The sequence below is a fragment of the Dreissena polymorpha genome, chromosome 10, assembly GCF_020536995.1.
Source record: "Dreissena polymorpha isolate Duluth1 chromosome 10, UMN_Dpol_1.0, whole genome shotgun sequence".
Taxonomy (NCBI): domain Eukaryota; kingdom Metazoa; phylum Mollusca; class Bivalvia; order Myida; family Dreissenidae; genus Dreissena; species Dreissena polymorpha.
Window position 1 is genome coordinate 7,485,368 of NC_068364.1, and position 17,014 is coordinate 7,502,381.

Here is a 17,014-nt window from a genome sequence, read left to right on the forward strand (position 1 = left end):
TGATGTTTGACCTTGTAGGATGACCTTGACCTTGTGAAGGATGACCTTGACCTTGAGCTTTCACCACTCAAAATGTGCAGCTCCATGAGATACACATGCATGCCAAATATCAAGTTGCTATCTTCAATATTGCAAAAGTATTCATAAAATAAGCGATTTGGGCCACATATATTTGACCTCTGACCTTGAAGGATGACCTTGACCTTGACCTTTCACCACTTAAAATGTGCAGCTCCATGAGATGCACATGCATGCCAAATATCAAGTTGCTATCTTCAATATTGCAAAAGTATAAAATAAGCGATTTGGGCCACATATATTTGACCTCTGACCTTGAAGGATGACCTTGACCTTTCACCACTCAAAATGTGCAGCTCCATGAGATACACATGCATGCCAAATATCAAGTTGCTATCTTCAATATTGCAAAAGTATTAATAAAATGAGCGATTTTGGCCACATATATTTGACCTTTGACCTTGAAGAATGACCTTGACCTTGACCTTTCACCACTCAAAATGTGCAGCTTCATGAGATACACATGCATGCCAAATATGAAGTTGCTATCTTCAATATAGCAAAAGTTATTGCAAAATGTTAAAGTTGGCGCAAACAGACCAACAGACCAACAGACAGACCAACAGACCAACAGACAGACAGGGCAAAAACAATATGTCCCCCACTACTATAGTGGGGGACATAAAAATTTACTTTAAGTTGACTATTATGCATGAATATTTCAATAAAGCATTCTAATCAATAAATTATTTTCTCTGCTGGGATCACTTAATGTTTGAATATGCCATAAATAACTCTTAAACTCTTGCCCTGTTTTTAATGAAACAAATACCAGTACACAAGTATGAGTGTAGGTGTATAATTAACAAGAGCTGTCAGAGGACAGCGTGCTCTACTATTCAAGTGCTTGACAGTATAACGTAAGCCATCATGGAGAGGGGGGTATAATGTGGGTGTGTGGTCATTTAATAGATGATATTTCAAAAAAAAGAAAAAAGAGAATTTTTTATTTTTTTTATTTTTTGGGAGGGGGGAGCGTGGGGGATGGTTTGGGTGGAGTCCATTGTGGTATGTCAGGTAAGTGTTGTTTTGTCAAAGTATGAATCAAATGTGATCATAAATAAAGAAGTTATGGCAATTTAAGCAAAATTTATTAATTTGACCTTGAGAGTCAAGGTCATTCAAAGGTCAAGGTCAAATTCAACTTGCCAGGTAACAGTAACATCGTGATAGTAAGAAAGTATTTGAAGTTTGAAAGCAATAGCATTGATTCTTTAAAAGTAAAGAGGATCTAAACACAAAATTAAACAAAATATTCAAAGTTGCAAAGACAAAAAAGGCCCATAATTCCATTAAAAAGCCAACCAGAGTTATGCAACTTGCCCTGTACAGTCCCCTTAAGATAGTTAGCGAGTTTTCAAAGTCTAAACAGCAATAGCTATGATACTTTAGGAGTAAAATGGACCAAAACACAAAACTTAACCAAATGTTCAATTATCAAAGTATAAAATTCTTATTATATAATTCTGTCAAAATGCATGATACAGTTGTCTGCTCTTGTTTATACATTGGGGTCATGATGGTGAAGAAGTATGCAAAATATGAAAGCAATATGTCAAAGGACATAGAAAATATTTGAGGTGGTACGCAAACTTTATCAATAATATGCATATTCTAAGTGAAAAAAGGGCCATAATTCTTACAAATGCTTGATACAGTTGTCTACTCTTGTTTATAGGTTGGGGTCATGTTGGTAAAGAAGCATGCAAAATATGAAAGCAATATGTCAAGGGACATAGGAAATATTTGGGGTGGTGCGCAAACTTTAACATTTGCACGCTAACGCCGACTCCGGGATGAGTAGGGTAGCTCCACTATATATATATTTTATATATAATAGTCGAGCTAAAAAGTATCTGACACATGTGTGCGAGCCATACCCTGGCATCTTTGATGGAGGGCATTACACAGGGAGATTATCTAGGTAACTATATTCAACAAGCGTCACTTACAAGGCAGCACGTTTCTGAACCTGTTCTTGGGTCGGTTGTGTATCAAGGTAGCAGCCTCACACATGTCCGTGAGAGGCACATCCCGCAGCTGTCTGTACTCCTCCTGAGGATCCTCCAGCGTGATCCTTTCCTGCAGGGCCGACACCAGCCCAGGAATCTGGGCCCGGTATCCGACAGGCACTGTCACCAGTGATAATGTGTAAAGCCACTCCTCAGTTATCTCCTCGGGAACTTCCATGACGAGTGTTCGTAAATTATTGCACCAGCATTTGGAAGAGTCGAATCTTTTCATTGCATAAGTTGCATTGTATTCATCCTCCTCATCATCATCACCACTTTCACTGCTCCTGTCACCTAGGATAAGTTTTTCAAAATCGTCATCATCATCATTCATCATATCTTCATTGAGTTTTTCAAATTCTTCGTCATCATCATTTTCCACGTCTTCATCAAGAGAATCACTCCCTGATTCCACTGAGATTTCATCAGGCTTGGGGCTAATTACATTTGTTCCTGCTAAGAACTTATGAGAACTGTTTGATACCCGCTTCTCTGGCAATGGTGGTGGTGCATCATCATCATAATTGTTGCCATCATTATCATCATAATCATCATCATCAGACACATTTTCATCTGAACGACTTAAGTGTTTTGACTTTTTGGACATTGTCAACACCCGTTCAGCTCCAGCCACCAAATCATCTATGCCGTTATCGTGAATATCACTCCGCACATGCCTACTAATGGACACACTTGAATCGTTCACTTCTGAGACCTCAAACTCTGTACATGAGTCCGGGTCAGTTGTGTCGGCCCAGTTCTCAGTTGGTACTTGACTGCTCTCCAAATCTGCCTCCAGCCATGATGGCTTGCGGTCCTTCCTGTATGAACACATCCACAAGTAAGAAGCTGAATACATGTTATGTACAAACTGTATTCCCTTCATTTTCAAGACTATTCAATGGTATATCTTTTCTAACAAATGAACTTAAAACTAGTAGGCCATGATGGTCCTAAAGCGATCAAAGGTACAAATAATGTCCATGATTTTGCCTAGTTATTGACTTAATTTCCCCCAATTTAAAACGTGACTTAGATATGGTGAAGACAAAGATTCAGAATAAGTTAAATTTTCATCAAGTCACATATGACGCGATTTAAGTTTTTATAAGATTTTACTAAGATTTGACCAGGGCACCTAGTTTCTGACCCAACATGTCCTAATTTCCAACCTGGCCTAAATATTGTCAACATAAACAAGTTTCATCAGGATTGAGCCAAAAATGTGGCCTCTAGCATGGTAGAATAAACTTTGACAACACAGGATATAAGCTGGAAAAAAATGCTCATCTGGATCACTTCATGATCAGGTGAGCTAAAAAAACAAATTGTAACATTAACATTCTGTTGTTAAAAGGAAATTGAACAAGACTATTGCCAAGCAATATATGTCCCCTATATTGTCCCAACATTTTGAATTTGTTATACATGTATATATAATTTTTCATTTATTGCCATAGAATTTTTGACGTGGGAAGAAAATGAAATGACACGCATAATGTCCATATTGCCATCTATCCATGTTTCAAGTTTCATGAAAAAACATGAAGAACATTAAAGGTTATCGCATGATCCAGAAAAGTGTGCAGGATCCAACATTTTCAGCAGTATTTCTAGTCTATTTGTTGCCAAAGCAACCATAACTCTTGACGTAGGAACAAAATGAAATGACGTGCATATTCTCCATATTGCCATCTGCCCATGTTTTAAGTTTCATGAAAAAAATATGAAGAAGTTTTAAAGTTATCGCAGGATCCAGAAAAGTGTGACCGACTGACGGACAGACGGACACAGAGCGAAAACCATAAGTCCCCTCCGGTGAAACCAGTAGGGAACAATTTATTTTCAAAAGGTCTTAAAAGATAAGTTTATCTGTTAGACAATGTAATTACAGATACAAAAGTAGGAAGGGACACATCTTGTAGTAATCTTATTGAATGTAATGACACATTGTGAACTTAGTCCAAATCATGATTAAGAAGTGGTTTCAATATGGTGAATACTAAAACCTTGACACTGTAAGTGACAGCTTTCCCTCGCAGTTTCTCAGTATGGATGCTGCCTTGGTATGGTTCATGCCCACCAGGGATTCCCCATTGATCTTAAAATAGAAAAGTAGGGATTCCCCAATGATCTAACCATAAATGTGCAATAGAAACTGATGGCCCCACAACGCATGTGCAGACACGACACAGACAACTCCACTATACAAAGGGAAAACACACAAATTGCTAAAAATGTTTGCATATAAAAGTCCTTCTAAAACGATCATCTCTACATTCAGCAATGAAAGTTAGAGTAAAATCTGCCAAGCAGTTAGAACATTTGAACACACACAATGTGTATATATATGATCCATAGTGAAACAAGAGATGTGTTTGTCAGAAACACAATGCCCCCTAATGTGCCGCTTTGAATTATTATTTTTTACCTTTGACCTTGAAGGATGACCTAGACCTTGACCTTTCACCACTCATTCATACACATGCATGCCAAATATCAAGTTGCTACGTTCAATATTGCAAAAGTTATGAAGAAGGTTAAAGTTTTGGGTAAAGTTTTGGGACACACACACTGACACATACAATGACAGACAGGCCCAAAACAATATACCCCCGATCGTTCGATCCAGGGGCATAAAAACACACAAAGAGCCATACTCCTGCCAAAACTAGCTCCAGCTAACATTATGATCAATAAGGTTATTTAAAACAAAACATCTAAGTAATATTCAATAGTAGTGAAAGAGAGGTTAAGAAACACAATGTTTTAGGACTGCATATTCTATAGTGGAAAAAATGACATGTGACCAGACCAAAATACTGCAAAAATGTATCTTAGCAAAAATTACTTACCTTTACATCATCTATACGTTAAGTCCTTTAACTGAGAAAATTTGAGATAGATCTGCCCAGTAACTAAAGAGGTTTTGAAAACACATGCTTAAGGCGACTATATATTTTATTTTGAAAAAAAAACACAGACAAAAGGCCATGATTCTGCCAAAAATGGTTAAAGACAAAAGTTATTTGTTTTAATCAAGCATTTTGAGTGAGATCCACCAAAAAATTAATAAATCAGAACTTAAAAATACAAGCTTTTGGGCGTACAGACAGAGTAGTGCAATGCTTAATGCCTCTCCACTCCCTGGAGGCATAACAACAGAATACATTTAGTATGATAACCCTTCATGTTTTCAATGAAAAAACTAACTGGTAAATACTGCATCATAAGATGGAAAGCTTAACGCCTTATAAGGGAGTGTAAAATATTTCTTACATCTCCACACAACAGAATAGTATTTGAACAAGCTTATGAATGATATATAGGGTTATAAGGTTTTATTAATCTATAATATTACACCTCAGAGATATTGGTCCTTCTATATCTATATGACCGGTTTCAGTCAGTAAAATGCCATAGAGTAATCTAATAGTATATGGACCGGTCACTATTTTTTGTATATGGACCATTCGGGGTTACACACCACTAAATTTGCACTGTTTTACTGTAAAATGACATCATTTTTTTAACGAAATGACGTCATTATTCCTGCGAAATTCTTCAGTTTATCTATTTTAGATCTAAACCATAAACAATCGTACAACACTGTACAATGGTAAAGGGGAAACTCTTCGGTGTAATATAAGAAATAGTAAACTCCACTTCGGCCCCAATGGCATTATAGTGACCAGCCAGGCAGCCAAAAACTGTATATGAACCTCAGCCTACGGCCTGGCTGGTCACTATAATGCCATAGGGACCTCAGTGGGGTTTACTATTTCTTAAATAGAATTTTTACATTCATGGCATAAACAAAGTGCACTTAGTCAGCTATCAAGTGCAAAGAAACTTTAAAATTAATATGACCCAATCCTTATAATTTTGAACACTTGAATGTGGTTGTCTGTCCTTTGAGCCATGCTCTGTGAAAACCCATGTGTATAAAGTGTCTTCCCAGATTAGGCCACACTTTCTGCCTAATATGGACTTTTGTTCCAAAGAGACTTGATTTCAACAAAAAATTCAATAAAAGTGGAAAGTGTGGTCCCTCATTGGCCTCTGTGGGTTGCACAGGCTAATCTGGGATGACACTTTACATATGTGCATTATTCCCAGTTTTTCCAGAGCATGGTTAATTTTGGTTAGTAAGACATCACATACCTGAAGTAGTTTGTCGCCCTCCTTCAATCTGCCATCCCTATGTGCCAGTCCCCCTGGGATGATGGTGTGTATGAACACCCCGGTCATGTGAGTGGACTCTGCGGTCACCAGGCTGATACCAAGACCTCCCCCACCCTCGGCCTTCCTCAGCTCTATCTGGTACACAGAACCCTGGAAAAGCAAATAAAACACATAAAAGAACACACAATCAATCTGCTTGGTATATAGAACTCTGCTAAATAAAAGTATCTCAAGTATCAAGAATCTAAATGTGCATGTGAATATCACAAAAAGCAAGTGTTTATTAAAAAAAAAACATTAGTAAATTATACATTTTGCAAGATCTTACCTAATTTTTGCCAGTGCCCTGTCTATAATATTTTAAATAGTACTACACTTTCTAAAAGGTATTTGTTTTAAAACATGCGTTGTCTTGGCATATTCAATTATCTTGAGCTCTAGATTACAAAGCAACAACCCTTAGTTTTAGACCAAACCCCTTTTGCCCCACCAATTCTGTTGCCAACCTCTCAGAACCCCACCCACCTCTCCGAGCCCTGGTGACCGGTTCCCAGGACTGGTCCCACCTCGAACACAAGACCTGTCCTGCAACACATTCTCTGCCCGGCGCGGATTTCCCAAGCTAGGACTTCGCCGTCCCGCGCCAGGCGATGCGAGCTCAGATTTCGTTGCTTCCAGAGAATGTATCAGATCTCTAAGGAGTCCGGCACTCTCTGGTTGCGCTTCAGACTCATCTTCAGATGTGTGAGGGTCAGTAAAAAATGTCCACTTGTGTTGTTTCTTTGTGTTTTCCGGACTTGAGCTCACATGGCTTGTGTCTCCCTCACACTCTGGATGCTCAGAAGTTGTCTTCTGAAATGACAATGAAGCCCATCCTTGAAATGACTTCATTTTGCCTGGGTAAGGTGTAGAACAATTGTTTCTACTTATCAAAGCTATATTAAATACAATATGATTGTTTCAGATTTAATCCAGATTTAATACCTGATGCAGATGGCCCTTTATTTTTTCTCTCTTTGCCTCAATTGGTTCTGCTGTTTTGTTTGCAAACACATGCGCAAATAGTTCTTAAGAAATACTATCAACATTTTTCAATAAGTGTAGGCATACATTAAATTGCAGTTTGAAACATGTTTTCTGTCAAGCTAAAAATAGAGTCTATTTAATATGTGGAAAAAAAAGATGAAAATACGGGAACATTATGTGCAATCATCCTAACACAAAAGTCACAAGGGTAAAATTGTAACAAAAATGCAATTTAAATGCACTTCCTGTCATCCAAAATTTATTAAAAGCATGTTGAGATGGCATCAGTTCTAATAAAAACAAGAGCTATCACCATAGGATGACATATGCCCCCTATAAACGCATTGATAGAAGTTATGAGAATTTTTCGAAACCTAAACGCAGATTTCGAAACCTAAACGCGGACCCTAAGTTCAAGGTCAAGGTCACAGGAGTCAAAATTTGTGTGCGTATGGAAAGGTCTTGTCCATATACACATGCATACCAAATATGAAGGTTATATCTCAGGGGACATAGAAGTAATGAGCATTTTTGAAACCTAAACGCAGATTTCGAAACCTAAACACAGACCCTTTGTTCAAGGTCAAGGTCACAGGGGTCAAAATTTTTGAGCGTATGGAAAGGTCTTGTCCATATACACATGCATACCAAATATGAAGGTTATATCTCAAGGGACATAGAAGTTATGAGCATTTTTTGAAACCTAAACGCAGATTTCGAAACTAAACACGGACCCTAAGTTAAAGGTCAAGGTCACAGGGGTCAAAATTTTTGTGCGTATGGAAAAGTCTTGTCCATATACACATGCATACCAAATATGAAGGTTATATCTCAAGGGACATAGAAGTTATGAGCATTTTTCGAAACCTAAACGTAGATTTTGAAACCTAAGCACAGACGCTTAGTTCGAGGTCAAGGTCACAGGGGTCAACATTTTTGAGCGTATTGAAAGGCCTTGTCCATATACACATGCATACCAAATATGAAGGTTATATCTCAAGGGACATAGATGTTATGAGCATTTTTCAAAACCCAAACGCAGATTTCGAAACCTAAACGCGGACCCTTAGTTAGAGGTCAAGGTCACAGGGGTCAACATTTTTGAGTGTATGGAAAGGCCTTGTCCATATACACATGCATACCAAATATGAAGGTTATATCTTAAGGGACATAGAAGTTATGAGCATTTTTGGAAACCTAAACGCAGATTTCGAAACCCAAACGCGGACCCTAAGTTCAACGTCAAGGTCACAGGGGTCAACAATTTTGCGCATATGGAAATGCCTTGTCCATATACACATGCATACCATATATGAAGGTTATATCTCAAGGGACATAGAAGTTATGAGCATTTTTCGAAACCTAAACACAGATTTCGAAACCTAAACCGGACCCCAAGTTCAATGTCAAGGTCACATGGGTCAAAATTTGTGCGCGTATGGAAAGGCCTTGTTCAAATACACATGCATACCAAATATGAAGGTTATATCTCAAGGGACATAGATGTTATGAGCATTTTTCGAAACCCAAAGGCAGATTTCGAAACCTAAACGCGGACCCTTAGTTAGAGGTCAAGGTCACAGGGGTCAACATTTTTGAGTGTATGGAAAGGCCTTGTCCATATACACATGCATACCAAATATGAAGGTTACATCTCAAGGGACATAGAAGTTATGAGCATTTTTCGAAACCTAAACGCAAAGAGTGACGGAAAGACGGACAGACGGACGGAGGCACAGACGGACAGACATTTCGATCACTATATGCCCTCCTTCGGGGGCATAAAAATGTATATTTCATTTTTTGTTTAGTATTTTGGTCAGTAAGATGTCTTAAAGAAATAATTTCAGCAAAATATAATAAGTTCTTCAGGACTGGGTCTTTAACCCTTTCCCCCAATCAATGTGAAAATGGCTTTTGCAACCAGCTTAAAACCAGAACAGCCTGCGAGTAACTCGCAGTCTGTTCAGGTTTTATGCTGTTTGCTGCTCATCAATAACTAAGGGTTGGAAATGAAGCCTTTAAAGCTTGAATTTAGTAAGAAAGGTATATAACTAAACTTAACTTTCTATGGGACTACCAATGCGTCAAAGAAAGGTATTTAATTAAATTTAACTGGTTCTATTGGACTACAAATGCAGCAAAATACGTATCTAAGTGGAAAAGGGTTAAACCAGATGAAAGATACTAACCTGTCTGTTGTTGTGTTTGTGCGTCAGCTCATGGGAAGTAATTCTGACCCCAGCTTGTCCAGGGTCTCCCATGGCAACATCAGGTCGGAAGAGTCGTATAGTGACGTCTGCTTCCGTCTCACGAAGTACCGACACGGCCTCGAAATGGTTCAGGGGGCGCATATCAATTCCAGCCACCTGTGTTGGCAAAAACAGCAAAAGTTGTCTCTATTTGTATGATACAATACTGACTGATAATTGATTTCGGCTAAATATTAAAAAAGAGTTAATGCTCAAAATGGTTATGACATATTTATATACATTTCTGGGGAATATACATGCTTGGCATATAATATGCACTAAGTGAAACAATCCCACAAATAATGTTAAGTTCATGCAGGAAATCTAGAAATAGTTTATATGTGTTTTATTTTACAATAACTGGCCTGTTGACCAAACACAATTCATTAAGTAAAATTCTATCCTATTATCAATAGATCTATAATTGTAAAGGAAACGCTCCCAACAAAGACCCTGCATTTAACATTTGAAAATAATCTTTTTCAAAAACATCAGCAAGAGGTGCCGCACTGGTAAAGAGGATATCATTGTCTGTCCAAGAGGTCATGAGGTCCATGGTCTGACCCTGTTCTAGTAACATTTTTAAGATCTTCTAAATAAACATCAATGTACAGGAAATGGACAACAGTGTTTATATTTAAGCCCAACGCTTTCAATTTCTCAAGTTAAAATTAAAAATTAAATTAACAACCAAGACACCAAAAATCATGTGTTCATTGTGAAACAGACTAAAATAACAATGACACTTAAATATATAAGCCGAAATTACTTACCATGATAATCTTGTCCCCTGTCTTTATTCGGCCGTCAGAAAGTGCCGGATTGGCCAGCACAGCTTTAACATAGCAGCCACCCGACGTGTTTGCCCCTCCAGCAACGGTAAAACCCAGACCGCAACCTTCAGGCTTTGCCAAGATCACCTCAAACTCCTAAAGGATGTCACAAGTATTGATTAAAAATAAACAATTAAACACTTATTAATATATTTGAGCATGGTACAATGATGTAGGCCCTGCCACAATACCTTTTTCACGTTGAAACCATGATCTTTAAGAAGAATTCTGAAAATATACCACCATTCATAAACCCTAGCAGTACTCAGTACTTGTAAACTCACTTGAAGATGCAGATAAATCCCAGGATCCTGTTGATTGCATCTGATTTTAATTAATACCATGATGGTATATGAAAATATGTAATACATACTGTAATGTACCAAAATTTATGTGAGCCATTGTTTTTCACAGTCAATATAAAAACTTAAAACATTTTAAACAAGACTATTGCCAAGCAATATAAGTCCCCTACTGGTGAAACTCCACCATTTTTAGCAATATTTCTAGTCTATTTGTTGCCATAGCTACCAGAATTCTTGACGTATAACAAAATGAAATGACGTGCATAATCTCTATATTGCCATCCATCCATGTTTCAAGTTTCATGAACAAATATGAAGAACTTAAAAAAAGTTGTCGCAGGATCCACTATTTTCAGCAATATTTCTAGTCTATTTGTTAATATTTCTAGTCTATTTGTTGCCATAGCAACCAGAATTCTTGACGTAGGAACAAAATGAAGTAACGTGCAAAATCTCCATATTGCCATCTATCCTATTTAAAGTTTCATGAAAAAATATTAAGAACTTTTAAAGTTATCACAGGATTCAGAAAAGTGTGACAAACAGACAAAGTGCAAACCATAAGTCCCCTCCGGTTTCACCGGTAGGGGACAAAAATGCATAGAGTGACCATAACCACTACAAAGAGTGGAAACCCTCTAAACGGGATCCTTTCTTATTGATTTGAACTGTGTTCTGGAAAAAACAGGGCTTAATGCATGTGCATTAAGCTTCATCAGAGATTATTATCTGCAGTCTGCACACTCAAATCAGGAACGACACTTTCCTCCTAAAATTTTTGTTTACAAGAGAACTTCTTTGACGAAAAAATAAAATCTGAAACTGTTGTCGCTGATAAGCCTGTGCAGACTGCACAGTCTACTTTGGGAAAACACTTTACGGACATCTATTTAGCCAAGTTTTCCCAGACCAAGCCTCCAATTATAGATTAAAAGAAACAAGGGAACACTTTCTCCATGGATATCAAAACATGGCTCAGCCAGAACCACCATTTATTTTGTTGATACCATGGTCTTTAACAAGCACTTTGAAAACATGCCACCAGCCATAAAGCCTTGCAGTTCTCTGTTCTTGTTCACTCACTTGCAGATGAGTCTTGGGATCCTGACAAATGTTTTCTTTTAAAGGATATACATGTAGTGGTTTATTAAATAACTGTAATACATACTATAATGTACCCCATTTTATGTGAGACGTTGCATATCCCAGTCTAGATGAATACATCAAACATTTAAAAATTTAATAAATATAAAGACCACCATAACCAATACATACCATGGAAATCATTTAAACTAGAATCTTCTCTAAACATTCACAGACAGTTTTGAATTTCCAATATATTCATATACATTATTCCCATTACTGGAATGCTTTAACAATACAATAAGTAAGGGTTTTTCCCTCTAGCTGAGATGACATAAAGAACCACCTACCCCAGGCAAGAGGGGCTTGACCTCAGATTGTGAGGAAGATTCCTTCCTCACCCTAGAACCATCCTCATTCTTCATCACATCATTTCTGTCTTCATCCACATCTTCTACCTCTTCATCAACATCATTTTCATGAACAGTCTGTCTCCTGACTTCACTGATTAGATCTGTCAGGTCATTAAGATTATCTGCATGTTCTGAATCATCCTTTTGCTCTTCAGTTTCATCAAAGTCACTTTCGCCATCATTAACTTTATCGGTATCATCAATATCTGAATAAACCTCATTATTTGATTTTCCTGGTTTGCGCTCAATGCTATATTGAATCATATCACTATTAAGTCCAGTAAAGTCAAAACTTTCTGGGTCATTTTTATTTCTTAAGCTTTCAACAATGTCTTCTTCTGCATTTGAGTCCATCAAAGTAGCATAACTGATGCCTGTACCTAGATCTTTATCAGTACCCTTTTCAACATTTTCAGTTTCATCCGTACCTTCATCATTATCTTCATTTTCTTGGTGCTCATTTTTACTACCTTCACTCACTGATTCATTTTCACTATCTTCAGCTTGTTCTAAATCCATATACTTCTTTTCCAGTTGCTTTATATCATCATCATCAAAATCACTTTCAGAATCTTCATTATTGTCAAAATCTGATGTTTTTTTGTCTATTAAAATTTTCTTTATATTTACATCAGCAGCTTCATTTACAGCTTGTTCCTCAGCATCTGTACATACATCATTTACAGAATATTTACCTGAGATATCTATAACATTATTATCCACAATACCTGTAAACTTCACTCCATCTACGTAACTACAACTAGCTACCATATTTGCACTAGAGACGGACACCGAAGTTGGATTTGAGCCAAGAGAACCCGTAGCCTGCTGTACCATTTCCTGTAGCACAGTGTCTTCTAAACTCTGAACTATGATTCCATCTTCATGCGACCTTCTAGTTAAATCTTCAGCATCAGTCTCATCATGATGCACCAAACTGGCATCAATTTCTGAATCCTCCAACTCACTTTCTTTGGCAAAACTAAGTTCACTAGAAGAGTCTGGCATGAATTCTGCTGAATTTAAGCTTGCATTCGCCACTGGTGTTGTCTCTCTTGAGTTTACAGTCAGAGCAGAGTCTTCTCTCACAATCAAGTTTTCAGATACAGGCATTTGAGTCATGCCTGCCAACTTGGACAGATTTTTTGCACTATGGATCTGCACCATTTCTGCGTGACAGCTGTCCATCAACTCAGCCACTCCTACCTGAACATCAATCAAATGTAGATTGGGACTGTCGTTGCCTTCTTCATAATCAGATTCCTCCTGTTCATCACTTAACTCTGCCCCCTGTTCATCAGTAAACTCCACCCCCTGCTCATCACTAAACTCCGCCCCCTGTTTGTACCCATCCATATCCAAGCCCTCTGTGGTCCTACCCAGTGTAGGAGGCGGGCTGGTTGGCAAGGGTGGAGTAACTCCATCACTTCTGGGCGTCTCTGTGTTATCACTATGTTCTTCATCGTTATCTTGGTCCTCCTCACCATTATCTCCATCAAGATTTATTCCAGTTGCAGCAGACAGCTCATTCTGCTCTCCAGTTTCCGCCATTGTTCCATGATTCCCATACAAAGCAAGTGACAACATTTCCTCAGTGTAGCTTGGTTGAAACTGGTCATCAGATGCCTCACTGTCAGTGTCGGACACAACTGACCGGTTGCTGCTTGGAGTGACCACCAGCGACTCTTCACTTTCCTGAAGCATTCAGTGCAGACAGTTAAGAATGTGGCACTATAGGCATGTGAATACATTTGTTATTTACTATACAATGCAATTAAAACAACAACCAAACTGGAGAACTGTCAAATGGATTAAAAACCATTACATAAGCATCATGACAAAACTAGAGCTCTCAACGATTAAGATTAATCTGAGTGTTTAAGAGCCACACACAATTCTTTGACAGAGGTAGAGCTTAGGGAATCATTTTATGATCGATTTAACATTTAATCTGTAAGTAGAACCTTCAAGGAAGTGTCTCAGCATGGTTAAGGGCATTGTGCACAACAATAACATCAACTTTATTATGTTGGAAGTCATTTGTAACTATTGTGTTCAACTGAACACCCACTGCCAACTGTGAGCTCTGACTCCGATGTCTTGAAAATTCTTTAGTTAGATTCAAGAATTATTGGCTTAAGTCACTTCTTATATGGATTCATAATACTGTTTACAGTTGATGGTGTTGTATTAAGTAGTATTTACATATAATTTTTCTTTAACAATCCATTTACAATGCTATGTTTTTGTAGATTTAATTGCAAAATGAGCTTAAGCAAATCCTGATAAAAAAAAAACAGACTTTACAATATTTGATAAATCATGGCCAGAAGAAATCTGAAGAAGCAAGTCAAAGTAAGACCAACCAGTACATTCAGGGGAGGTAACTGGTCTGGGTCAGGATGACACATCAACAGCTGGACAGATTTACCTGCCCCTCGTAGCATTGACATGATCTCCTAAAAAAAGCACTTGGGCTATAATAGAGTAAACTATAAGGTATCCTGCAAATAAATATGTTAAATATTCACTATTAAATTATAATTTAATGACACATTTGACTTAATTGTGTCATAAAGCATTTTTTCCAATGAATGTGATTTTTTTAAACCACAAGAAAGTTCTATATCCAGCTAACATTAAAACTCAGATGAAACTACAGTGCACTTTACCGTTAATGATTTCCCAGTGACTGATTGTCCATTAACGGCCAGTATCACGTCACCTGACCGGATCTTGCCGGATTCTCTAGCCGGACCTATCGGGAAAACCCGTTTGATCCGAACGACCCTATCTGAGAGTGCAGGACTGTCTGGCTGCCCCCCGACTGTACTGAACCCGAGACCATAGATACCCTTGATGAGGTCCACTGAGTAGCTGTTCTCTGCGAAATACAGGCAGGAAAAGGCTGTATAAGAATTGATGCTTCCATATTTGTCATTAACCCTTTCCCACTCAGAAGCAAAGTGAAAATGACTATGTGCAAACAGCATAAATCAAGAACAGCCTGCGAGTAACTCGCAGTCTGTTCAGGCTTTATGCTGTTTGCTGCTCATCAGTATCTAAGGGTTGGAAGTCTTTAAAATTTGAATCTAGTTAAAAAAAGTCTTTAATTACATTTAACTTTTTGAGGGACTACAAATGTGTCAAATAGGTATCTAAGTGTCAAAGGGTTAATGTTTTATATTATTATTACCAGCTAATAATTGCATAGGAATATCACTTATGTTGCAGTTTAACTATTTTAAAAAAGAACCCGTCGGAGACGGGTGATGCTCCCCAAAGGTTTTTTTTGTCACAATATTGCACTATATATTCAGATAAAAGGAAACGTATTGAGGGGCATAACTTTGGACAAAATAATATGATGGATGGTTTAGCAACTTAAAAATTTCAAAGGGCCATAACTCTCTACATAAATCATCTAACCAGAAGCCACAAATAACATGCGCATCTCCTCAAGGTAGTTAAGCTTCCCATAAAGCTTCATTGAATTCCAGTCAGTAGTTGGGGGGACAAGAATTGCACTATATGTACAGTTTACAGAAAATTTCAAAGGTCCATAACTCTGTGAAAAATCATGCGACCAGAACCGGCTGATAATATGTACAACTCCTCTTGGTAGTGAAGCTTCCCATAAAGTTTAATTAAATTCCAGTCATTAATTGCTGAGGAATAGCCCGGACAAAAATTTTGCATGGACGGACACATGCACGGACAGACGAAGCGGCGACTATATGCTCCCCCCAAAAATTTTGGGGGAGCATAACAACATAGAAGGTGAATCAAACAGCTTTCACTGCACTGACAACTTACGAAAATGTCCTATTGAATCAGTCTGCAAATTATCAAATCACACATTGACATCATGTTTTAAGCAGTAAAATTAATTTTCACAACAGACCAAAAACATTTTGCTTCAGATTTCTAAAGCGTCCATGGTGATTTTGGGGAATTAAGATAAAAATAAAATCAATTATTTATCCTTTTACAATAACTAGGGAGGAGTTCTTTTTTTTTGACAAACCATAGATATATTTATTATTCTCAATGCTAAATAGTGTTAATATTTCTTGTACGGAGGACATATGAGTTTTTTTTCACAGAAAATCTAGGGGCCCACCAAAAATGTTATTGGCCCCAGCTAATTTCCATCCCAGGCAGTGAAACTGATAAAGCATACCTTCATTAACAAAGGTCCCATACAAATCATCCTCACATCCCTCCAGTGATGTTGTATCCCCTATCTGTCCCTCCATAGCTTGCTCCTTGGAAGTTCCCTTGAGAAGGCAGAGTCTAGACACGAGCAGACGACAGATTGGTGGGGCATCTTGAAGAGCCTGGACTGCCTCCCTGTGGGTAAGGCCTGACATGGCGACACTGTCCACCTCCAGAATGCGGTCTCCTGTAAACAGAACAAGCCAAACATGTCTTGGTCGCAGCCTCTTAATTTTCTGTCTGGATTTCTTCTTTTATCACAATGGTGAGCAGTTTTACAGTTAGTAAACAACGGTCATTTAAACCTTACCCATTTTTTCAAGGAAAGCTTATAAAATCTTAAACTTTTAAGGTTATCCAGTTCACATAGAAATTGAAGTGGTGTAAAAGGCAGGCTGTCTGCCTAGTATATAGGGATTGGTGTAAAGGACAGGGTGTGTGCTTTAAACTTGGGAGATTGGTGTAAAGAATAGGGTGTCTGCCTTGAAATCTGGGGCTTGGACTGCTTGGTGTAAAGGATAAGGTTGTCTGCCTTGCAATCTGGGGCTTGCTTGGTGTAAAGGATAGGAGGTCTGCCTTGCAATCTGGGGCTTGGTGTAAAGGATATGT

The 17,014-nt window shown here is 38.0% G+C and overlaps 1 protein-coding gene across 1 annotated transcript in view; it reads right to left on the minus strand.

Moving 5' to 3' along the window:
- Positions 1–17,014, minus strand: part of LOC127848261 (tyrosine-protein phosphatase non-receptor type 13-like) — a 99,148-nt gene that overhangs the window by 12,700 nt on the left and 69,434 nt on the right. The window contains 10 exon segments of the mRNA XM_052380618.1: positions 2,031–2,911; positions 4,100–4,191; positions 6,255–6,425; positions 6,801–7,127; positions 9,494–9,670; positions 10,327–10,482; positions 12,125–13,882; positions 14,554–14,646; positions 14,860–15,071; positions 16,371–16,592. Coding sequence (XP_052236578.1) covers positions 2,031–2,911; positions 4,100–4,191; positions 6,255–6,425; positions 6,801–7,127; positions 9,494–9,670; positions 10,327–10,482; positions 12,125–13,882; positions 14,554–14,646; positions 14,860–15,071; positions 16,371–16,592 — 4,089 coding nt within the window.